Genomic DNA, 24,243 nt, shown 5'->3' with positions numbered 1-24,243 from the left:
GCACATCATGGTTTTATGTCCACAGCTGGCTGGCAGGAGAGGCCAGCCACTGAAATCACAGCAGAGTTAGAGATCCCAGAGCATCATCAGAGGGACTGCTCAGGTAGTGATAGGACTAGGGGGAATGGAATGAAGCTGGAGGTGGGGAGATTCAGGCTGGAGGTGAGGAGGAAGTTCTTCCCCATGGGAGTGGTGAAGCCCTGGAATGGGTTGTCCAGGGAGGTGGTTGAGGCTTCATCCCTGGAGGTGTTTAAGCCCAGGCTGGAGGAGGCTCTGGCCAGCCTGATCTAGTGTGGGGTGTCCCTGCCCATGGCAGGGGGGTTGGAACTAGATGATCCTCGTGGTCCCTTCTAACCCTGACTGATTCTGTGATACTATGATCGTCCCCCCTACGTCCACTCTGACTTCCCATCTCCATTCCTTTCATCTCACTGGACAGAACAGAAAGGACCAGAAGACAGCATCAAAAACTCACACAATGAGGGATTTGCCTCCTTGCCTTCCTCTCCAGCCTCTCACCCAAGTAGTCCTTTTCTTATGTTCCACAGTGAAAGGCATACTTGAATCACAGTGTCCAACCTAAACCTCCCCTGGCACAAGTTGAGGCCATTTCCTCTTGCCTTATCTCTTGTTTCTTGGGAGAAGATACCAACCCCCACCTGGCTCCAGCCTCCTTTCAGGGAGCTGCAGAGAGCCTCCTTTATCACCAGACGAAACAACCCCAAGTCCCTCAGCTGCTCCTCACCAGCCCTGTTCTCCAGACCTTTCCCCAGCTTCATTGCCCTTCTCTGGACACTTTCCAGCCCCTCAATGTCATTCTTGAAGTGAGAGGCCCAAAACTGACCCCAGGATTCCCCATGTGACCTCACCAGTGCCCAGTAGACATGGACAATCTCTACCCTGCTCCTGCTGGCCACACCATTGCTGATCCAGGTCAGGATGCTGGTGGCCTTCTTGGCCAGCTGGGCCCACCCTGGCTCATCTTCATCTGGATATCAATCAACTTCCCTTGAGTCCTTTTGCACAGTGCAGTTTCCAGCCACTTCCAGCATTCATGGGGTTGCTGTGACCCAAGTGAACCTGCAGGACAGCCCAGGGATCAGGCCCAGCCAACAGCGATTTAGGAAGGGCAGGTCCTGCCTGACCAACCTGATCTCCTTCTATGATCAGGTGACTGCCTGGTGGATGTGGGGCAGCCTGTGGATGTAGTCTACCTGGACTTCAGCAAGGCCTTTGACACTGTCCCCCACAACAAACTGCTGTCTAAGCTGTCAGCTCGTGGCTTGGACAGCAACACTCTGAGCTGGGTTAGGAACTGGCTGGAGGCTGAGCCCAGAGAGTGGTGGTGAATGGTGCCACAGCCAGCTGGCAGCCAGGCACCAGTGGTGTCCCCCAGGGATCAGTGCTAGGTCCTATCCTACTCATATCTTTATTGATGATCTGGATGAGGGGGTTGAGTCAGTCATCAGCAAGTTTGCAGATGACACCAAGAGGGGAGCAGATGTTGGTCAGTTAGAGGGTAGAAAGGCTCTGCAGAGGGACCTTGCCAGGCTGGACAGATGGGCAGAGGCCAACAAGATGGCATTCAACAAGTCCAAGTACTGGGTGCTGCACATTGGTCACAGCAACCCCATGCAGAGCTACAGGCTGGGGTCAGAGTGGCTGAGAGCTGCCAAACAGAGAGGGACCTGGGGGTGCTGATTGACAGCAGCTGAACATGAGCCAGCAGTGTGCCCAGGTGGCCAAGAAGGCCAATGGCATCCTGGCCTGCATCAGGAGTAGTGTGGCCAGCAGGAGCAGGGAAGTCATTGTGCCCCTGTACTGCTCTGTACTTGGTACAAGTTCAACATCTAAGCAAGAAAATTAAGTTGCAGAGAAGACAGCAAAATTGCACACTTTTCCTGTAAGGGCAATAATTGAATTTCCATGTAGTGCAGAAATTTGGGTTTCAGGAATGGAAATCCATTCTTTTCACCAGGATGTCTATTCCAAGGTGCCACATTTCTTTTCCTGTTAATGCTATTTTTCTTTCCCCAGAGTGAGTCACTCTGGAAAATGCCACTTGCTTGAAAAAGGGGGGGGTGGGGGGGGAAGAAATGGCACTCCCTAAGTGTCATGAAAATGAGTGCTCACTGCTCCATACTACAGCTACCACATTACTGATAACTTCAATCACTCACCAAGAGGAACTGGCTTCAGGACAAGGAAATCACATCTAAAGCTGCAACTGCTAAAGCAGTTTCTCTTAATCCACTGCTAAGCACATGATCTGTTTGGCTTCCCTCAGGTTTGGCTGGGAAGAGTTTTGCAGAAGGATGGAAAATGTTTTTGATGGCTGGTTCAAAAGGAAAAGGAGACATTTATCAGGTTATGTAAAAAAAAAATAAATCTCATCCTTGTGTTGGAAAGGCCACTTTGGGCAGGACACTTTTAATGGCCATTGGCTCCTGGAGAGCATGGAATCGAAAGTTAGCTGTGGTATAATGGCATGAAGAGTTTGCCTTTGGTGGTTTAAGGCAAAGATCTTACTTGAAGGCCTCATTAAGCCTCAGAACGTGCTTTGCAGAGCTCTACAAAATTCTTTGCAGGTCTACAAAAACAAGGAGGCACAGCTTTAATCCATAGAAATAAAGACATCCAAGATTTTTATGCTTCAAGGTAAAGAGGAACAGAGGGTGACAGAGCACCAGAACAGGCTGCCCAGAGAGGTTGTGGAGCCTCCTCCAGAGACTTTCAAAAGCCACCTGGACAAGTTGCTGTAAAAGCTGATCTAGGTGAACCTGTGCTAGCAGGGTGTTGGACTAGAGAAATCCCCAGAGGTCCCTTCCAACCCCCTACCCTTCTGAGGTTCTCCCTCTCAAACAAAAATTGCCATTGGAAACTGTTGTTGATGAAATTAAATCATTGGTGAAATCAAACCACAAATTCAGAGTCCAACACTTCAGTCCATCTAGGGAATATTGTACATGTGTGCTCTTAAGTGCATAAACAGCAAGGGTCACATTCAGATGGAGTGAGGGAGAACTACTGGAGGGAGTCCAGGGGAGGCTACAAAGCTGCTGAGGGGCCCTGGAGCAGCTCTGTGAGGAGCAAAGGCTGAGAGCCTCTGGGGCTGTTGAGCCTGAAGAAGAGCTGCCCCAGAGGGGATCTGAGCAATGCTCAGCAAGAGCTAAAGGCTGAGGGACAAGAGGCTGGGGCCAGACTCTGCTCACTGGTGCCCAGGGACAGGACAAGGGGCAGTGGGCACAAACTGGAACCCAGGAGGTTCCACTGGAACAGGAGAAAAGCCTTCTTTCCTATAAAGGTGCTGGAGGGCTGGAACAGGCTGCCCAGAGAGGTTGTGAAATCCCTCTGGAGAGCATCCAACCTCCCCTGGCCATTGTGATCCTAAGCAAGCTGCTGTGGGTTCCCCTGCTGGAGCAGGGGTGTTGGACTGGATGATCTCCAGGGGTCACTTCCAATGCCTACCATGCTGGGACTCCATGAGTGTGGCTCAGGCAAGAGTATACTGTCTGGACATTACCAAATTCATTGAAGCAAAGATTTTCATTGTATGTCCACATACCCTGCAAACTATTTGTGCCTCTCCCTGTGCAAATTCAGTGTACTCTTTGGACACTTACCACTAATTAGAAAAGTGCACTCCACAACTGAAGTAAAAGCAAAGGTACACTGGAAAATAAAAGTTTTATGATGCAGTTCTAAGAAAAAGAAGGCTCCAGGGAGACCTCATTGCAGCCCTTCAGTATGTAAAGGCACTTCAAAGCAAGCTGGGGATAGCCTTTTAGCAGGCCCTGTTGAGACAGGACAAGGGGTGATGGTTTGTAACCAAAAGAGGCAGATTCTGACTGAAGAGAAGGAAGAAATGTTTGACACTGAGGGTGGTGAGAGCCTGTCCCAGCCTGCCCAGAGATGTCAAGATGTCTCATCCCAGGCACCATTCCAGGTCAGGTTGCGCAGAGGAAATTAGTTGCAGATGTCCCTGCTGACTGCAGGGGTCTTGGACTAGATGACCTTTAAAGGCTCCTTCCAACCCAAACCGGTCTGTGATTCTATGATTCTGTTGTAAGAGGCAAGGTTAATCTACAAGACTGACATTTTGAACTGCAGCTGTCCTAATGCACACAAATATTTCTCACAGATTAAACAGATTCAAGTGTTCATCTGATTTTGATCACCAGTGCAAGCTTCACTGTTGTTTTGCTTCATCTCCCCCTGTAAAACCTACTACAAATGTCATGTCCTTAACACACAGTATTCCTCTGCACCATTCAACAACCAGCAAGACATCTTCCTGCTTCCAATCATGACTTCATTAACAAGGTAGTTAATTATCTACCTCCTGCTGGCCAGGTTCTGAGCACTGGCTAAAGAACTACAACTTTCTGCAGGGAATCACAGACTGGTTCAGGTTGGAAGAGACCTTTAAAACTCACCCAGTCCAACCCTGCTGCAGCCAGCAGGGACATCTGCAACTAGAGCAGGTTGCTCACAGCCCCAAGCAACCTAACCTGGAATGTTGCCAGGGAAGGGGCATCGACCACCTCTCTGGGCAACCTGGGACATTCTTGTCTCATAAAGACCAGTATTAAACAAAGAGCCTGCAGATGAACTCCTGTGTAAATTACTCTTTACATTTAAATCACAGTGTCACAGTATAACTAAGGTTGGAAGAGACCTCAAAGATCACCGAGTCCAACCTGTCTCCACAGACCTCATGACTAGATCATGGCACCAAGTGCCACATCCAATCCCCTCTTGAACACCCCCAGGGATGGGGACTCCACCACCTTCCTGGGCAGCACATTCCAATGACGAACGACTCTCTCAGTGAAGAACTTTCTCCTCACCTCCAGCCTAAACTTCCCCTGGCACAGCTTGAGACTGTGTCCTCCTGTTCTGGTGCTGGGTGCCTGGGAGAAGAGACCAACGCCCTCCTGGCTACAACCTCCCTTCAGGCAGTTGTAGACAGCAAGAAGGTCACCCCTGAGCCTCCTCCTCTCCAGGCTAAGCAACCCCAGCTCCCTCAGCCTCTCCTCACAGGGCTGTGCTCAAGGCCTCTCCCCAGCCTCGTTGCCCTTCTCTGGACACCTTCAAGTGTCTCGATGTCCTTCTTAAACTGAGGGGCCCAAAACTGGACACAGGTGTGGCCTAACCAATGCAGAGTACAGGGGCACAAGGACTTCCCTGCTCCTGCTGGCCACACTATTCCTGATGCAGGCCAGGATGCCATTGGCCCTCTTGGCCCCCTGGGCACACTGCTGGCTCATGTTTAGGCAGCTGTCAATCAGCACCCCCAGGTCCCTCTCTGTTTGGCAGCTCTCAGCCACTCTGACCCCAGCCTGTAGCTCTGCATGGGGTTTCCATGGCCAGATGCTGCAGCTGAGTGAGCTGGCATCACAGGCTGGGCACAGACAAAAGCTCTGTCGGATCTGTTATGTCAATTAAAACAACTGCAGCTAATTAGAAAACCATAAGCTCTGCGGTCTCTGCAAGGTGGACATTTAGGAAGTTCTGCTGTGTTAATTTAAGGGTTCCTTTTGAGGATGTAATGCAATTAACAGGTGAGTAAACGCAGTGGTCCTCTTGTCCGCTTACGTGGCAGACGTTGCCTCCTTCACCTCCACGCCACCAATGGTGGAGCCCCTGACTCTTCATGTTCTCATTACTGAACCCCATTCCCCTTCCAAGGCAAAAGGTGGGTTGATTTACACTGAGCTTTGAAGTATTTTCTCTTTTCCCCTGACAAAACCTTCATTAAGGCAAATAAAACTCTTTTCAGAGTTTATACAACTGACTGATGCCAAGGGCATCCTGGCCTGCATCAGGAACAGTGTGGCAGGGAGGTCATTGTGCCTTGTGCTCTGCATTGGTTAGGCCACACCTGGAGTCCTCTGTCCAGTTCTGGGCTCCTCAGTTTAGGAAGGACATTGAGAGACTTGAAGGTGTCCAGAGAAGGGCAACAAGGCTGGGGAGAGGCCTTGAGCACAGCCCTGTGAGGAGAGGCTGAGGGAGCTGGGGTTGCTTAGCCTGGAGAAGGGCTCAGGGGTGACCTTATTGCTCTCTACAACTACCTGAAGGGAGGTTGTAGCCAGGAGGGGGTTGGTCTCTTCTCCCAGGCAAGCAGCACCAGAACAAGAGGACACAGTCTCAAGTTGTGCCAGAGGAGGTTTAGGCTGGAGGTGAGGCAAAAGTTCTTCCCAGAGAGAGTTCTTAGCCATTGGAATGTGCTGCCCAGGGAGGTGGTGGAGTCACCACCCCTGGAGGTCTTCAAGAGGGGACTGGATGTGGCACTTGGTGCCATGGTCTAGTCATGAGGTCTGTGGTGACAGGTTGGACTTGATGATCTTTGAGGTCTCTTCCAACCTTGGTGATATTGTGGTACTTCCTTGCTGCTTCTTCCAGGAGTTCATTCTGCTCAACGTGTCACGGAATGGTTTGGGGTGGAAGGGACCTTAAAGATCATCCAGTTCCAACACCCTGCCATGGGCAGGGATAACTGACACTAGACCAGGTTGCTCAAGGCCTCATCCAGCCTGGCCTTGAGCACACCCAGGGAGAGGGCACCCATGACCTCCCTGGGCGACCTGTTCCGCTGTCGCCTTTACACTGGTGAATTACCCAAGAGAATAAACTTCTCCTCTTTCATCTGGTCTGTGTTGAAAAAAAAAATCAAACCAGACTTCAGGAGTTGTTTGATGAAGGGGTTAAAATGCAGATTTCCATTGCAGATGCACTAAAGAAACCCATCTTCACTTATTTGGGGAAAGGAAGAGGAAGGCAAAGGTGAAAGGGAACGGAGACCTAAATAACCTACAGACACAGCTTCAGCTGCTCCAATGTGTCACCCACAGTGTATAAATACTTAAATAAATGGAGCAAAAATTAAATCATCAATAAAAAGTGCCAAACAAATGGCAGCTTTACAGAACTGGTGCTCCAGTAGGGTTCTGGATGTAAAAGAACAAAACAAAAAAGGTACAATTCCACCCACCCCACCCCACCCCAAAAAAAAACAACCAACCATTAAAATGGAGCTAAATAATCAACATTTTCACACAGCTGTCCACAGCCTATTTCTTTAGTTTCTGACAGACAGGACCTGCACAACCAAATGTGACAAAGGCAAGGAGCTGAAGCAGAAGTGCACACAGTAGTCAGGAGGCAAAGCAACTCCCCTGCTGTGCTGAACGGGAGCAATGGTTAATCTGAATGATCTGACCCCAAGAGATGGTGGACACATCTGGGAGGAGAGTGAAGGGGGGGAAAAATCAGTGAATGTGTAATTTAATGGCAAATGCAGCTTTGGATGAATTCAATCCATCAGCAGACCTGAAAACCAACTTTTGACAGAGCTATAAAAATGTTGTGTGCTATGTCACTGTTGCTAACCCCAACCTGACACAGAGCTCAGCCCCTCCTGTCCACTCCCAGCCCTTACACAAGACCTGCTAGGCACAGAAAGGTCTGGGTTGGAAGGGACCTTTAAAGGTCACTTGGTCCAACTCCCCTGCAGTAAGCAGGATCCTCTGGCCATGCTCCAACAGGTCCCTGTCTGTGCTGTGGACTCCAGAGCTGGCCCCAGCACTGCAGGGGGTGGGTCTCATCAGAGCCTAGCAGAATCCCTTCCCTGCCCCTGCTGCTCACATTGCTGGGGATCAGCCCAGGATACAGCTGGCTCTGAGTGGGACACCTCCCACTACACCATGTTGCTCAAGACTTCATTCAACCTGGCCTTGAACACCTTCACAGTCATCATTTATTAGGCACAATTCATAGCACTTGAGGAAAAACTCAGATGAAGAGGCTTTGGGTTGGGTTTGATACTGGATTATTGCACTTATGTAATTATAAATATTTATTTCAACTTCAGTTCTGTAACTCTGCAGAGGTGAAGAGACTGGAAGTCAAGAAGTGCCTCTTTTTCAGCCATATAAAAATACCCTTTATTTTGTAGCCCTCATGCTTGCAAGATCACAGAATCACCAAGGTTGGAAGAGACCTCAAAGATCATCAAGTCCAACCTGTCACCACAGACCTCATAACTAAACCATGGCACCAAGTGCCACATCCAATCCCCTCCTGAACACCTCCAGGGATGGGGACTCCACCACCTCCCTGGGCAGCACATCCCAATGGCTAACAACTCTCTCTGGGAAGAACTTTCTCCTCATCCCAAAGCCTACGTGTATAGGGGCAGAATGACCTCCCTGCTCCTGCTGGCCACATTGTTCATCCTGGCCTGCATCAGGAACAGTGTGGCCAGCAGGAGCAGGGAGGTCATTCTGCCCCTGTACACTGCACTGGTTAGGCCACACCTTGAGTCCTGTGTCCAGTTCTGGGCCCCTCAGTTTAGGAAGGAGGTTGACTTGCTGGAGCGTGTCCAGAGAAGAGCAACACAGTTGGTGAGGGGTTTGGAACACAGCCCTGTGAGGAGAGGCTGAGGTTTAGGCTGGAGGTTAGGAAGAAGTTCTATACAGAGAGAGTGATTGCCCATTGGAATATGCTGCCCAGGGAGGTGGTGGAGTCACCATCACTGGAGGTGTTCAGGAGGAGACTTGATGGGGTGCTTGGTGCCATGGGTTAGTTGATTAGGTGGTGTTGGATGATAGGTTGGACACGATGATCTTGGAGGTCTCTTCCAACCTGGTTTATTCTATTCTAAACTTCCCCTGGCACAGCTTGAGACTGTGTCCTCTTGTTCTGGTGCTGCTTGCCTGGGAGAAGAGACCAACCCTCACCTGGCTACAACCTCCCTTCAGGCAGTTGTAGACAGCAAGAAGGTCTCCCCTCAGGCTCCTCTTCTCCAGGCTAAGCCACCCCAGCTCCCTCAGCCTCTCCTCACAGGGCTGTGCTCAAGGCCTCTCCCCAGCCTTGTTGCCCTTCTCTGGACACCTTCAAGTCTCTCAATGTCCTTCCTAAACTGAGGGGCCCAGAACTGGACACAGGACTCAAGGTGTGGCCTAACCAGTGCAAAGTACAGGGGCAGAATGACCTCCCTGCTCCTGCTGGCCACACTATTCCTAATACAGGCCAGGATGCCATTGGCCTTCTCGGCCACCTGGGCACACTGCTGGCTCATGTTTAGGCAGCTGTCAATCAGCACCCCCAGGTCCCTCTCTGCCTGGCTGCTCTCAGCCACTCTGACCCCAGCCTGTAGCTCTGCATGGGGTTGTTGTGGCCAAAGTGTAGCACCTGGCACTGGGACTTGTTGAATGCCATCCTGTTGGCCTCTGCCCATCTGTCCAGTCAGTCAAGGTCGCTCTGCAGAGCCCTTCCACCCTCTAACAGATCAACTCCTGCTCCCAACTTGGTGTCCAAGCTCTAGACCTTTTTATTACTACACATCAGCTTGATTCTTGATTTTCTTTAATGATCAATTTGCCCCTGAAGAATTGAGGAGCAGAAGTAAATTCTGAGCCAAGTGGTCTTTTTGTTTTGGGGCTTTTGGTTTGCTGGTTTGGTTTGGGTTTTTTTTGTTGCTGTTGTTGCTTTGGGGCTGGGTTTTTTAGGGGGTTTGGTTTGGGTTTGTTTGTTTGATTTCTTGGGGGTTTTGGGTTTTTTTTTAATGGTTATTTGAAGCTGCTCAGGTTTGGGGATATCAGGATAAATGTCAGGGAGATAAATCACCAACACACCTCCTGGAACTTGCTGCAGCACTCCCAGTAAACAAGCTGGGACATGTGGTTGCTATCATGATTTGTATCACCACAGAAATCAGAAGCTCCAGCTGTGAACCATCAGCTTCACTACACTGTGCTGGATGTGATCAAAGACAGTTCCTTCCCTAAGCAACTTAAAGCCTATCTATGGGGCAAGAGACAAAATGGATTGGCACAGAGAGAGGCTGAGAAGGGAGGGGACACAGCATTAGATACAGGGATTTGATTGGAAGCAACCTTTGAGATCATCCAGCACTGCCAGGTCCCCACTAAACAACATCCCTCAGCATCACCGCTACACAGCTCTGAGATGGGGACTCCACCACTGCCCTGGGCAGCCTCTTCCAGGTGTCTCAACAACCCTCACAGGGAAGAAATCGTTCCTGATGTCCAACCCAACCCCACCTGGTGCACCTTGAGGCCATTTTCTCTTGTCTGATGATTGTTCTTTGGAGGAAGAGACCAACCCCCACCTGGCTCCAACTGCCTTTCAGGGAGCTGTAGAGAGCCAGAAGGTCTCTCCTCAGCCTCCTCTTCTCCAGGCTGAACAACCCCAGATCCCTCATCTGCTCCTCACCAGACCCCTACACCTGCTTTATTGCCCTTCTCTGGACACACTCCAGCCCCTCAATGTCCTTCTTGGCTTGAGTAGCCCAAAACTGAGCTCAGTATTTCAGGTGTGGCCTCACCAGTGCCCCACACAGAGGAGCAATCCCTGCCCTGCACTTGCTGGCCACACTCTTGCTGATCCAAACCAGGATGCTGGTGACCTTCTTGGCCACTTGAGCACATGTTGCCTCACCTTCAGCCAGCTGTGACCAAAACCTATCTCTATCCATTGGCCAGGGGGTTGTAACAGATGATCTATAAGATCCCTTCCAACCCAAACCATTCTATTACATGATTTGAGTTTTATCTCCTAAAAGGCAATGAAGGTTCTGAAAGAGGACCATGAGGCACCACTCTGAACATGGCTCAACCAAACTTGAAATGAGCTCCAAGCACAGCACCAAAGCACAGACTGGTGAGGCTGAAGCCACTCTAGAAGCCATCAGCTTTTGCCACTGCCACACTACTGCTAACACTCAAGTTCTTAATCACAAAGGTCGTGTTCAGGAACTGCAGCCACAGGTTCTGCTCCAGTTCAGACACATTTTAGACAAATGAAGAGAAAGAGTGAAGATCTGGGTGCCTTCTGTGGCCTCACATTCAGGCAGGGCAAAACAGCATGGCCACAGAGACAGATGGTCAGCAAGAAGAAAGGCAGGGCAAAACAGCATGGCCACAGAGACAGATGGTCAGCAAGAAGAAAGATGAACATGCAGAACAGGGAAGGATGCCTCAGATCTACATCTTCACTAGGGTGAGGATGAGCAGGCAATTAAACATTGACTCAGCACCAGGGAGACAGACAAGGATGTGGTTATGCACCAGATCATACACCAGATCCCTGACACATCAGGAAAAAGCTCTGGAAGGTACAAACAACCAGCCTGAAACAGGAAAAAAAAGGGCTGGTGGAACCATAAGAAACAGACAGACTGGTGGTAGGTTTTTGTGTGTCTCTGCTTTGAGATGTTTTAATCTGGATATTGCAAACTAGACTACATAAAACTGAACAGAACATCACAGAATCCCAATGTGGTAGGGTCTGGAAGGGACCACTGGAGACCATCCAGTCCAACTCTCCTGCTGAAGCAGGGGCACCCACAGCAGCTTGGCCAGGACCACATACAGGCCTGTTTTGAAAGCCTCCAAAGCAGAGATTCCACTCCACATTAAACACAAAGCCTCCAAAGCAGAGATTCCACTCCACATTAAACACAAAGCCTCCAAAGCAGAGATTCCACTCCACATTAAACACTAAATATGAAAAGACAGTTTTCTTGTAAAGTTAACCATGTAAGTGCTCTGTCCTGCTTTGAGCAGCACCAGAGACAGCTCTGCTCAGTGCTGTGGCTTCCCAGCTCAGCCTCTGCTCAGTGAGGCTCCTGCAGGTTGGCACAGCCAGGGACTGATGAAGAGAGCTCCTGCCAAGGGCTGGCTGCAGAAAGGCTCTGCCTGAGACTTGATCCTGGGTACACCAAGCTTGTGCCACACCTTGGGGCCAGGAAGTCAGAGGTGGCATCTGCAGGGAGGAGCAGACAGGAGAGGTGACCTTCAACTGCCCAGCAAGGGATGGATTGCAGCCCATGGGTGGCATCTTCAGGAGAAAGCTGAGGGATCACCAGGGTCAAGCCTCTTCTTCACTGGCTGCTGTCCCAGAAGGATTCTGTCCCTTCTGCCTTTGATCCTGTTCTGTGTGTTCCCAAATCCAGTTACTGACTCCAGTTCTCATCTGCTGATGAGTCCAGTCTGGGACTTCCCCAGTGCTTGCCCCCCGCTGCATCAGTGGTGCCAACGGTGCCATCACTGCTGTCAGGGGTTGGGTTCCACACTGGTTTATGTTTCTGTATCTCTATTCCATAGCATTACTCTTCCTTCCATCCCAGCTGGTTTAGTTTCTTTCCTAAGCCATCAATGTCTTCCCCTTCTTCCCTTTCTCCTCCCTTTGGGAAGCAAGAGGGGTGCACAGAGAGCGCCTTTGCAGCTTGTTTACTGCTGGACCCAGCCCTGATCCTTGACATGCTCCTATCAACCAGAACGCAGCCCACCAGAAGAAGTAAGCAGGAACAAGCTCCAGCACATGTTAAGTCACAGATGTAAACCACCAGTCATCACATGCCTTCAAGCACACCAAGGCAGAGTGGAATACTCACTTAGATGGTAGGAAGTCAGAAACAGTCAGGAATGTTGGTCCAGTCCCACCCAGCATGCACACAAGAGAAAATGAGTCACTGCTGACCACTGCACTGAATTCTGCAGCTTATGTTCATGCTACAACAGAGTGTGGGTGGGGGTCAGATTAGTTATGGTGATTGCTTAGGTGAGTAATGGAGATAAATCCAGCTCCTGCCTATTCTTTGGCTTCTCACAGACCCAGCACTGTACCAATTACATCTACAATCATGTGAACACTATAAACTGCATGGTGGTGGTTGGAAGGGACCTTGGGAGATCTCCTAACCCACCCCACCCCCTTGCTAAAGCAGGGTCACCACGATCTAAGTCAATTTACTTGCACAATAAAAGTTCTCTCAGTTTAACTGTGGACCACAAACTGCAACATGCCACTAATGCTCAAACAAATAAAATACAATTAGAGGAGGGGATTCAAAAGCAACAACAACAACTTCTCAGTCGCCCAGGGAAGTTGTGGAGGCTCCAAGCCTGGAAGCATCCAAAGCCAGGCTGGATGGGGTTTTGAGCAACCTGGAGGTGTCCCTTGCCCATGGCAGGGGGCTGGAACTAGATGATCCTTAAAGTCCCTTCCAACACAAACCATTCTATGAACTCTATTACATTTTTGAAGGCAAGTTGGTTCAGTACCACATAACATAAAGGACAACACAACATAAAGGTCAAGGTCATTAGCAACATCACTCTAATCAAGGCATTTTGTCCTCTCCCGTGAAGAAAGGCTGAGGGAGTTGGGGCTGTTCAGTCTGGAGAAGAGAAGGCTCCCAGGAGACCTCATTGTGGCCTTCCAGGATCTGCAGGGGGCTCCAAGAAAGCTGGGGAGGGAATTTTGAGGGTGTCAGGGAGGGATAGGACTGGGGGGGATGGTGCAAAACTAGAAGTGGGGAGATTGAGATTGGCTGTGAGGAAGAAGTTGTTGCCCATGAGGGTGGTGAGAGACTGGCACAGGTTGCCCAGGGAGGTGGTGGAAGCCTCATCCCTGGAGGTGTTGGAGGCCAGGCTGGAAGTGGCTGTGAGCAACCTGCTGTAGTGTGAGGTGTCCCTCACAGTGGGGGTTGGAACTGGCTGAGCCTTGAGCTCCCTTCCAGCCCTGACAGTTCTGTGATTCTATGGAGAAATGTACTGGGAGACAGCTTATATGCAGAGGCCAAAAGAAGGAGAAGAAACTGATGTGAGGATGTTGGGCTGCATGGTTTCAGGGTTATGAGAGGGGAAAAAAGCCCCAAACAAACAGGTTACAAAGGATGAGAAGCAGGAGAAGGTTAACTGTGGGAAAGGGTAAACTCCTGCTGGTGTCATGCATAATTATCAGTCCTTGCTGAATCACAAGGAAGGAAAGGAGGGGGTGGACTTAAAACTCAGCGCTCACAGGGGTTTGTTGGCCTGCTGGTGCTGTGGAAGTGGCTACAAAACATGCACAATGGAACACACATGGCTAACGCAGGCTACGGTGGTATCGAGTTAAGCAATACCTGATTAATAACACAGTAATTACTGTCAGCCTCCAAATGTCCTATGAAAGATTCAGTGACTTTTTAAACCCAGGCTGACAACTCTTTTCATCCAGAAGGGATCATGTTTACACTAGGCCAGTAAACTCCTTTTTTTTAAAGCATGATGTGGTATTTTGAAGGGACTGAGCAACACAGGAGTAGATTTTCAGTTCTTCTGTCCAGCAAAGGTTACAAAACAGACACAAAACCCCCAACACAACACCAAAACCACCTCCAGGGTTCATCTGTCCATGGTTCCACACTTGCTTCTCTTCCACAACAGATGATGGATTTATGTTGAGGCCTTCCAACCTAGAGGACACTCCACTTGTGTGCCTGATGCTATATGAAACTGTCAGGGGTAAAGGCTGGCCATGAAATAGGCCACAGAGGCTCTCTGTGAACCCCTTTCCCTTCCCAGAGCAGAAGGGACAGAGTCCTCCTGGGACAGCAGCCAGTGAAGAAGAGGCTGGACCCTGCTGATCCCTCAGCTTTCTCCTGAAGATGCCACCCATGGGCTGCAATCCATCCCTTGCTGGGCAGTTGAAGGTCACCTCTCCTGTCTGCTCCTCCCTGCAGATGCCACTTCTGACTTCCTGCCCCCCAAGGCGTTGCACAAGTGCCCTTGGTGTGCCCAGGATCAAGTCTCAGGCAGAGCCTTTCTGCAGCCAGCCCTTGGCAGGAGCTCTCCCCATCAGCCCCTGGCTGTGCCAACCTGCCCTGAACTGCAGAAAGTGCTCAGTGAGCAGGGACTGAGCTGGAAAGGGACAGCACTGAGCAGAGCTAGCTCTGCCCTAGCTCAAACCAAGACAAAACCCAAAGGAATTCAAAGGGTTAATTCGGAGACCCTATGGATGACATTTCCAATGCCAATCGTACTGTGTCCAAGTTTCACCTATAGTCCAACATCTTGCAGAGGCAAATAATCAGACACACAGAACAAAAAAAAGCCATTACTCAACAGTCTGGGCACAAACAGAACAAATATTTCTATTTTATAACAGGATGTGGCACTTTTTTTTTCCCCCTCCCCTCTCTTTCTTTCCCAAGCAGATCATTAGAAAGCTCCTTATAAAGGCTCTTTTGCTTACAGCTTCAAAGTGAAGATCCTTAATTCACTGGGAGAGGAGATGGCACTTGAGGTACTCTTGAAAGAAGCAAGAAAACAGGCGTAGGAGTACACCAAGGGAGCTCTTAGAACAATTCAAGAGGAGTGAAGGGGGTGGAAGTGGAGGAAGAGTCAAGAACAGATGTAGGCTGAAACAGTAAGGGTTTGCATTAAGAAATGTAAACCTAATATACAAGGAGGAAAAAGTCAGTGGGGGGTGGAAATGACACCAGGAGCTACAGAGACAGGTAGGAGTGGTGGACAGAAAGGGACCTGGGGGTACTGGTTGATAGTAGGCTGAACATGAGCCTGAAGTGTGCCCAAGAAGGCCAATGGCATCCTGGCCTGCATCAGGAACAGTGTGGCCAGCAGGAGCAGGGAGGTCATTCTGCCCTGTGCTCAGCACTGGTTAGGCCACACCTTGAGTCCTGTGTCCAGTTCTGGGCTCCTCAGTTTAGGAAGGACATTGAGAGACTTGAAGGTGTCCAGAGAAGGGCAACAAGGCTGGGGAGAGGCCTTGAGCACAGCCCTGTGAGGAGAGGCTGAGGGAGCTGGGGTTGCTTAGCCTGGAGAAGAGGAGACTCAGGGGTGACTTTATTGCCCTCTACAACTGCCTGAAGGGAGGTTGTAGCCAGGAGGGGGTTGGTCTCTTCTCCCAGGCACCCAGCACCAGAACAAGAGGACACAGTCTCAAGCTGTGCCAGGGGAAGTTTAGGCTGGAGGTGAGGAGAAAGTTCTTCCCTGAGAGAGTTGTTAGCCATTGGAATGTGCTGCCCAGGGAGGTGGTGGAGTCACAGTCCCTAGAGGTGCTCCAGAGGGGACTGGACGTGGCACTTGGTGCCATGGTTTAGTAGTCAGGAGGTGCTGGGTGACAGGTTGGACTTAATGATCTTTGAGGTCTTTTCCAACCTTGTTGATTCTATGGTTCCATGACTTTAAAAGCCAATCCAGTAACCAGAAGAGCTAAAAAGCTGTTTTGCCTGTGGCAGCACTGAGGCAGAAAGATCCTCAAATGTTTAGAGCCAGGCAGCACAGAACCACTGGGTAAGCAGAGGTATCAAAACACACAGTGAGAGTGAGCAGGAGTACAAACCACCCACTGAAAACTGCTTCAGAAAACTGCAAGCATTTTAAGAGCAATTTTCTCCTGCAGTTGAGAAGTGGGAAGAGAATGTACCTGTTGTGACTCTCAAATAAAAAGGCTGTAGGGAAGTATTTAATTAAACCTCTGCTTTAGCTGCAAGCCAAGCCACTGCTTTCTGATGCATTTATGTTCCAGGCACAACCCAGCCACAGCAGTGGTCTACCCTTGAGTGTGTAAACTGGAAACCAGAAGGAGAAGTGCCCCAGCAGCACGCTGTGCTGTGAGTAACATCACCACAGGCAGCAGCAGCAGCGATCTGTGGCCAAGAGGTGCTCTTTTACTGCCTCCATGAGGAGATCCACCACACTGTCACAAGCTGGGAAGTGTTTTCTGGCAGGATGCTTGCAGCTTGAACTTTACTATTCCCTAAGGAGGCTGCCAGAGAATGGGTTTCACAAAAGAGCAAAACAAATAGCAGCACTCTTAACAGCAACTGGCTTGTAAGGTGTTGTGTGTCAGGGAACAAGAAAACAACCTTTACCTCAGCTGCTAGCAGTGTATTGTATTTTATTCCTATTATATAGAGAAGAAGAACCTTTAGGAAGGGATTTTGTGTGTAATACACACACCACGAGGGCACATCTGGTGTGGGGCAAGGAGAAACCACCCACCCTAACACAGTATATGGTGTAGCCACCACAGTACACAGGGTAACCACCATGAGAATCCTTTTGCTTCACACAAAAACATCTCATCACCTCCTTCATGTTTTTCTCTATAGGCAACAGTCCCACCCATGAAAGGCCAGAATCTAGGCATACCATGCAGGAAATAAACAGTAAGTCAAAACCTGCTGTGAAAGGCACAAACTGAAGTATGTCACAGACTTTCTAACCTAGGTCATTCCCTCATGCCACAGAATCCTGGGGATGGGACCTGTTGAGACCATCTAGTCCAACCCTATGCTCAGCAGAGGTGCAGAGCAGCTCATCATATCCAGTGAGTGATTGGAAAGAATATGCTCATAATGTATGTTGTACAATCAAAGGATCACAGAATGTCAGGGGTTGGAGGGGACCTCCAGAGATCATTGAGTCCAACCCCCTTGCCAAAGGAGTCATCACCCAAGTCAGGTCACACAAGAACACATCCAGGTCGGTTCTGAAAGCCTCCATAGAAGGAGGCTCCACACTCTCCCTGGGCTGCCTGCTTCAGGGCTCTGTCACCCTCAAAGTAAAGAAGTTTCTCCACATGTTGAAGTGGAACCTCCTGAGTTCCAGCTTGCAGCTGTTGATCCTCATATTTTAGGAAACTTGGAGAATGAGATTTATCAAACCATGGAACCACAGAATGGTTTGGATTGGAAGAACCTTATAGAGATTACCTAGTGCAACCTCCCTGCAGTCAGCAGAGACAACTGCAGCTAGAGCAGGTTGCTCACAGCCCCAGACTACCTCACCTGGAATGGTCCCAGGCATGAGGCATCTCCCACCTCCTCTGGGCAACCTGGGACAGACTCTCATCACCCTCACTGTCAACATTTCTTCCTTCTCTCCACTCTCAATCTCCCTCTTTTAGTTTCAAACCATCACCCCTTGGTCTGTCACTACAGGGGCCTGAGAAAATGTCTGTCCCCAGCTTTCTTCTAGGCCCTTAAAGCACTGAGAGGCCACCAGCAGGTCTCCCTGGAGCCTTCTCTTCTCCAGGCTGCCTAAGCCCAACTCTCTCAGCCTGGAGCCTCCCAGCAGAGCCCTTCCAGCCCTGCCAGCATTGCTGTGGCCTCCTCTGGCCCTGCTCCAACAGGCCTCAATGAAAGAGAAACAGGGACTAAGAGTGACTTCCACTGTGTGCTGTCCTACACAGCTAAAATTGCTTCAGGTTCTAACACATCTCATAGAGTCACAGAATGGCTCAGATTGGAAGGGACCTCCGAGATTACCTACTCCAAGCTCCCCACACCATGGACAGGGACACCTCTCAGCTAGACTCAGCTGAAGATGGACCATGTGTGATTACAACCCTCACAGCCCTGTGGACAGCTATTCTGTGCACACCAGCACCAGCTGTTGAAACAGAAACAGGCTGCAGGGGAGATCACAGAGAGGCTGCCCCCCTAGGTTTGGAAATGCAGCTCTGGGACAATCAGACTCACTTGCCACCCCCGAAGCGATGCCGTAGAGCAGCCCTCCTCCGTCTGTCTGCTGCTGGAAGACGTGGGCCCCGGGGGGAGGGCTTCTTTCTTGTCTAATGAAGTTGTACAGCAATGTTTTCACAAGTCTGCTGGTGTATGGGAGGCTGGAAAGCAAAAGAAAAACAGGCTCAGTTGACTCACAGCTTGCAGAACTTGGCACAGCAAACCCTCCAGGCAGGGTGCACAGGCTGGTGTTTGGCATGCGGCACAGGCAGCTACTCTCCCAGTCTGGAGCAGACTGGAAAGGGAGAGAACATCGAGGTCTTGCCCATGCCAAGCTGTACTGGCTACAGCAGGGCTCTGCAGGAGCACCTGCACCACTTGGGGTTCCTTCAATACCACTTTTAAATCGATCGTGTAAGTTCTGTTCCTTCAAGGCACAACTGGAAGAGTACGCAAAGGAAGAGCAGAGAATCACAGGACATCAGGGGCTGGAAGGGACCTCAAAAGATCATCAAGTCCAACCCCCTGCCAGAGCAGGATCACCTAGGGCAGATCACACAGGAACACATCCAGGTAGGTCTTGAAAGTCTCCAGAGAAGGAAACTCCACAGCTTCTCTGGGCAGCCTGCTCTAGGGCTCTGGCACCCTCACAGGGAAAATGTTTTCCCTTCTGTTCCCATGGACCCTCCTCTGCTCCAGCTTGCACCCACTGCCCCTTGTCCTATCACTGGATATTCCTGAGCAGAGCTTGGTTCCACCCTCCCCACACTGCCCTGCACATCTTTATCAAGAGGAATCAGGGCAGCCCTCAGGCTCCTCTGCTCCAAGCTCCAAGCCCCAGCTCCCTCAGGCTGTCCTCGCAGGGAGCTGCTGCAGGCAGCTCTGTGGCTCTGTGTTGGACTCTTTCAAACAGTTCCCTGAGGTCCCTCTTGAACTAAGGTGCTCAGAACTGGATACAATAATCCAGATGCAGCCTCACCGAAACAGAGTAGTGGGGGAGGAGAACCTCTCTCACCTGCTAACCACAGCCCTTCTGATACACCCCCGGATGCCCTTGGCCACAAGGACACATTGCTGGCTCATGAGCATCCTCCTGCCCACCAGGACCCCCAGGTCCCTCTCTGTGCTGCTCTCCAACAGGTCAGTCCCCAACCTGTACTGGTCCATGGGGTTGTTCTTTCCCAGATGCAAGAGTCCACACTTGCCCTTAGTGAATTTCCTTCCACTTCTCCCCTCCAGCCTGTCCAGGTCTGGCTGAATGGCAGCACAGCCTGAGGGGTGCCAATCACCCCTCACAGTTTGGTGTCCTCAGCAAACTTCTTGTTACATAGAACAGGTAACAAAAGTATTTTGCCACCCCCCAGCCCCCAGTATTTTTGACTCTGTGTGTGTGACTGGGGCCTATTTGCAAAGGCCAATGACACATGTGACCTCAGATCAGTGATTTTGACAAATGCACAAAGAATTTGGGGTTTAATACAAGGTTACAGTGCTTCCAAAACAGAAAAGGACTTCCACAGGAGGAAACTGTTGGTTCCCATTCCTACATCCTTCAGAGATGAACAGCAAAGGGCTGTTAACGATCAGCTTCACTCCCCCCCAAAATTCCCAGACACCTCCTCTCCAGCTATCTGCTACTCCCACCTCAAACATACACATTAATACCTTTCCTCTCAAAAATTCTCCAATTTGCCCCAAATATTACATTCCTTCAGTTCAGAGATCTTAGGACCAGCAAACCCCACAGGCACTGAGGCTCTGCCCTGCTACTGCTTCAGGCTGAAGCCCTGGGCTCCCTCTCCCTGCAGCCAAGCTAAGCCTCCCTCCTCTCCCTGCATGTTACAGAATCACAGAATGGTTTGGGTTAGAAGAGACCTTTAAACCTCATCCAGACCAAACCCCTGCAGTCAGCAAGAACATCTGCAACTAGAGCAGGTAGCTCACAGCCCCAGACAACCTCATCTGGGATGTTGCTTGGGATGGGACATCTCCCACCTCTCTGGCAACCTGGGACAGGCTCTCAACACCCTCAGTGCCAAATATATCTCCCTTCTCTTCACTCTGATTCTCCCTCCTTGAGTTTCAAACCATCATCCCTTGGCCTGTCACAACAGGCCCTGAGAAAAATCTGTCCCCAGCTTTCTTTGGAGCCCCTTTAAGTACTGAATGGAGGCAGTAAGGTCTAACCAGAACACTCTCTTCTCCAAGCTGAAATAAAGAATCCCAGCATGGTGGAGGTTGGAAGGGACCTCTGGAGATCACCCAGTCCAACCCCCCTGGCTAAAGCAGGGCACCCACAGCAGCACAATGCCCAGGGGGAATTGGAAGCTCTCCAGGGAAGGAGACTCCACAACTCCTCTCTGGGCAGCCTGCTCCAGGCCTCCAGCACCCTCACAACAAAGGAGTTTCTCCTCTTGTTCAGGTGGAAACTCCTGGGTCCCACTTTCTGCCTGCTGCCCCTTGTTCTGTGGCGCTACTGAAAATAATCTGGCCCCATCTTCTTGACACTCTGGGCCCTTTAGATATTGATCACTGCTGAAAATGTCCCTAAATAACCCCAGCTCTCTCAGTGTGTCCTCACAGCAGAGCTGCTGCATCCCCCTGACCATTGCTGATCAGGAGGTACTGCCCAGAAGACGACGTACCATCGGCCGTGCATCAGGTATCTGTGGATGATGCTCTCTCGTAGAATCTCTTTGTGGAACAACTGGCAGGAGAGGAAGACAATGAGAGTGGTCACAGCTTCCAGGGAGATGCTGTATGTAATGTCTCTGCAGGGGAAAAAAGAGAAAAAAAGTCTGTGTGTGAGATAAATAACAACTCATGTACTGGGTTTGTTTACAAAGTGACTTCCAGGAACACTTGGCAGCTTCACCTGAGCTCACACCTTGTTTACCACAGCAAGGCTCAACTGGGAACACGCAAACACCACATCCAGAAGCCCCAGAATCCCTCCATGCCAGCAAGGGGTTGTTTTCCTCAGATAAGAGCATCATTTTGTCCTTTGCCAAAACATCAGACGATGTGAAAACACTGAGGAGTTGCCCAGAACATTCCAGCTCCGATCTGCAGACTGCACTCCAGCCTAAAAATAAGTGAATTGTAGCCAGGAGGGGGTTGGGCTCTTCTCCCAGGCAACCAGCACCAGAACAAGAGGACACAGTCTCAAGCTGTGCCAGGGGAGGTTTAGGCTGGAGGGGAGGAGAAAGCTCTTCCCAGAGAGAGCTGTTAGCCATTGGGATGTGCTGCCCAAGGAAGTAGTGGAGTCCCCATCCCTGGAGGTATTCAAGAGGGGATTGGATGTGGCACTTGGTGCCATGGTTTAGTCATGAGGTCTGTGGAGACAGGTTGGACTTGATGATCTTTGAGGTCTCTTCCAACCTTGGTGATACTGTGAATGCATCTCAAAAACTGTGGACTTGGTCCTGTGAAAAGCTGTGTTAGGAGTCAGGGAAACGTTCTGCCCCCCTCTGCCAGGAAAAAGTGGATCCCTCCTAAAGGAGCAGAACACACAAATGGTAGTGTAGGCCTAAGAAATGCTCAGGACATCAGGATACAGAGTAAGAGAGAAAAATGGCATCTGCCTCCTTAATCAATGGTAAATTGCAGACTACATGAAACCTTGTAAAACACAATGAAACAACTTGGACATGAACCATTATCATTCTTGCTATCAACCAAACACCACCTTTGTCCCCTCCAACACTTCCTTTGGTGCAATAGGACCCTTCTGTAACCCAGACTCATGCTTCTCCCTCTGCTGCTGTTCAATTTCCACAGTACCCTTCACAATTCAGTCAGTATCACAGAATTCCTTTGGCTGCAGGAGACCTCTAAGACCATCAAGTCCAGCAGCACCCACCTCTAAAGCATGTCCCTCAGCACCACATCTACATGGCTTTGAAATCCATTACTCCAAGGATCATAGAACCACAGAATGATTTGAGATGGAAGGGACCTTAAAGATCATCCAGTTCCAACCACACTGTCATGGGCAGTGACACTTTCCACTAGAAGAGGTTGCTCAAGGCCCCATCCAGCCTGGCTTTGAACATCTCCAGGGAGGGGGCATCCCTGGAGCAATCTGTTCCAATACATCCCTAGGCAGTCTGTTCCAGTGTCCTCCCACCCTCACTGTAAAGAATTTCTCCTAATCTCCAGCCTAAATCTGCCCTCTTCCAGCTCAAAGCCATGCCCCTCATGCTGTCACTACAAGCCCTGTCACTACAAGTCCCTTCCTGGCTTTCTTCTAAGCCCCTTTCAGGTACTGAAAGGCTGCTCTAAGGTCTCCCTGGAGCCTTCTCTTGTCTAGGCTGAACAGCCCCAACTCTCCTTCCAGCCCTCTGATTATCTTCATGGCTCTGCTCTGGAGCCACTCCAATAGTTCAATGTCCATCTTGTGCTGGGGACACCAGAACTGGACACAGTGCTCCAGGTGGGGTCTCACCAGGGCAGATAAGGAAGAAGAGCTTCATGCACCATGATATGCACACAGGTTAAGTTCATCTCTTCTGCAGCAGCTCCAGCATGAGGTTTCTGAGTGAACACAGCTATTTGGTCCAAGCCAAGAGCAGACTGGAATCACATTTCCTGGCCCACAGTCCACCCAGTCACACCACCTCTGACAGAGAAATGTTTTCAAAGGGGAGGTTATGCAAACTCACTGGATTCAAGTGTCTGAATGGGTAACATTTTAAGCTGCAGGGTCAGTAAGAGACAGGCTGCTCCAATAACATTCTCCCTCCAAATCATGAAGCACACTACATACAGCTGGAGTCCCTGTGATCCACCTGACTTTTTGCCCACTGCTGAGGAAGTCAGGCAGTGTGAGTGCTGATAATTAGTTCAGGCCAGAGGTTACACTCTGACCTGGTTCCACTGCAAATTCAGCCCAGCCAGGGGACAGCCGGAGTGCTTCCACCCCAGAGCTCTGATGCTTTGTAATCGACACCCCAAGCAAAGCAAAGGAAGATCAATATGTATTGATTATTAGAGGTTCAGCCCCCAGCAAAGAAAAATATTTTCTATCAAAATAAAGGCAACAGCTTGAAAAAATAACTTGTCACCACAGGAGAAAACATATCAGAACCTTAGAATGGTAAAATCATTTTGGTTGAAAGTGACCTCTCAGATCATTGAGTTAAACACTTAACCCAGCACTACCAGGTCACCACTGAACTATGTCTCTCAGCACCACATATGGCTTTGAAATCCCTTCAGGGATGGAGACTCCACCACTGACATGGGCAGCCTGATCAAGGCCTTGACAACCCTTGCCATGAAGAAATTGTAGTCTACCTGGACCTCAGCAAGGCCTTTGACACCGTCCCCCACAGCAAACTCCTGGCCAAGCTGTCAGCCCCTGGCTTGGACAGCAGCTCTGAGCTGGGTTAGGAACTGGCTGGAGGCTGAGCCCAGAGAGTGGTGGTGAATGGTGCCACAGCCAGCTGGCAGCCAGGCACCAGTGGTGTGCCCCAGGGATCAGTGCTGGGCCCCATCCAGTTCACTATCTCCACTGATGATCTGGATGAGGGGATTGAGTCAGTCATCAGTAAGTTTGCAGATGACACCAAGAGGGGAGCAGATGTTGGTCAGGTAGAGGGTAGAAAGACTCTACAGAGGGACCTTGCCAGGCTGGACAGATGGGCAGAGTCCAACAGGATGGCATTCAACAAGTCCAAGTGCCAGGGGCTGCACATTGGTCACAGCAACCCCATGCAGAGCTACAGGCTGGGGTCAGAGTGGCTGAGAGCTCCCAAACAGAGAGGGACCTGGGGGTGCTGATTGACAGCCACCTAAACATGAGCCAGCAGTGTGCCCAGGGGACCAAGAAGGCCAATGGCATCCTGGCCTGCATTAGGAATAGTGTGGCCAGTAGGAGCAGGGAGGTCATTCTGCCCTGTGCTCAGCACTGGTTAGGCCACACCTTGAGTCCTGTGTCCAGTGCTGGGCTTCTCAGTTTA

General features: G+C 50.3%; 1 protein-coding gene across 3 annotated transcripts in view; it reads right to left on the bottom strand.

The window, feature by feature from the left end:
* DYM (dymeclin) overlaps positions 1–24,243 on the bottom strand; it is a 313,818-nt gene that overhangs the window by 232,973 nt on the left and 56,602 nt on the right. For all 3 annotated transcript variants that reach the window (XM_054179019.1, XM_054179021.1, XM_054179020.1), the window contains exons 7-8: positions 20,926–21,051; positions 18,299–18,441 (exon numbers count right to left, since the gene is read on the bottom strand). In XM_054179019.1, the coding sequence (XP_054034994.1) occupies positions 18,299–18,441; positions 20,926–21,051 (269 nt within the window). The remainder of the gene's footprint in view (positions 1–18,298; positions 18,442–20,925; positions 21,052–24,243) is intronic.

Source organism: Dryobates pubescens, chromosome Z (genome assembly GCF_014839835.1).
Source record: "Dryobates pubescens isolate bDryPub1 chromosome Z, bDryPub1.pri, whole genome shotgun sequence".
NCBI classification, from domain to species: Eukaryota; Metazoa; Chordata; class Aves; order Piciformes; family Picidae; genus Dryobates; species Dryobates pubescens.
This window is presented reverse-complemented; position numbering and strand designations above follow the sequence as displayed.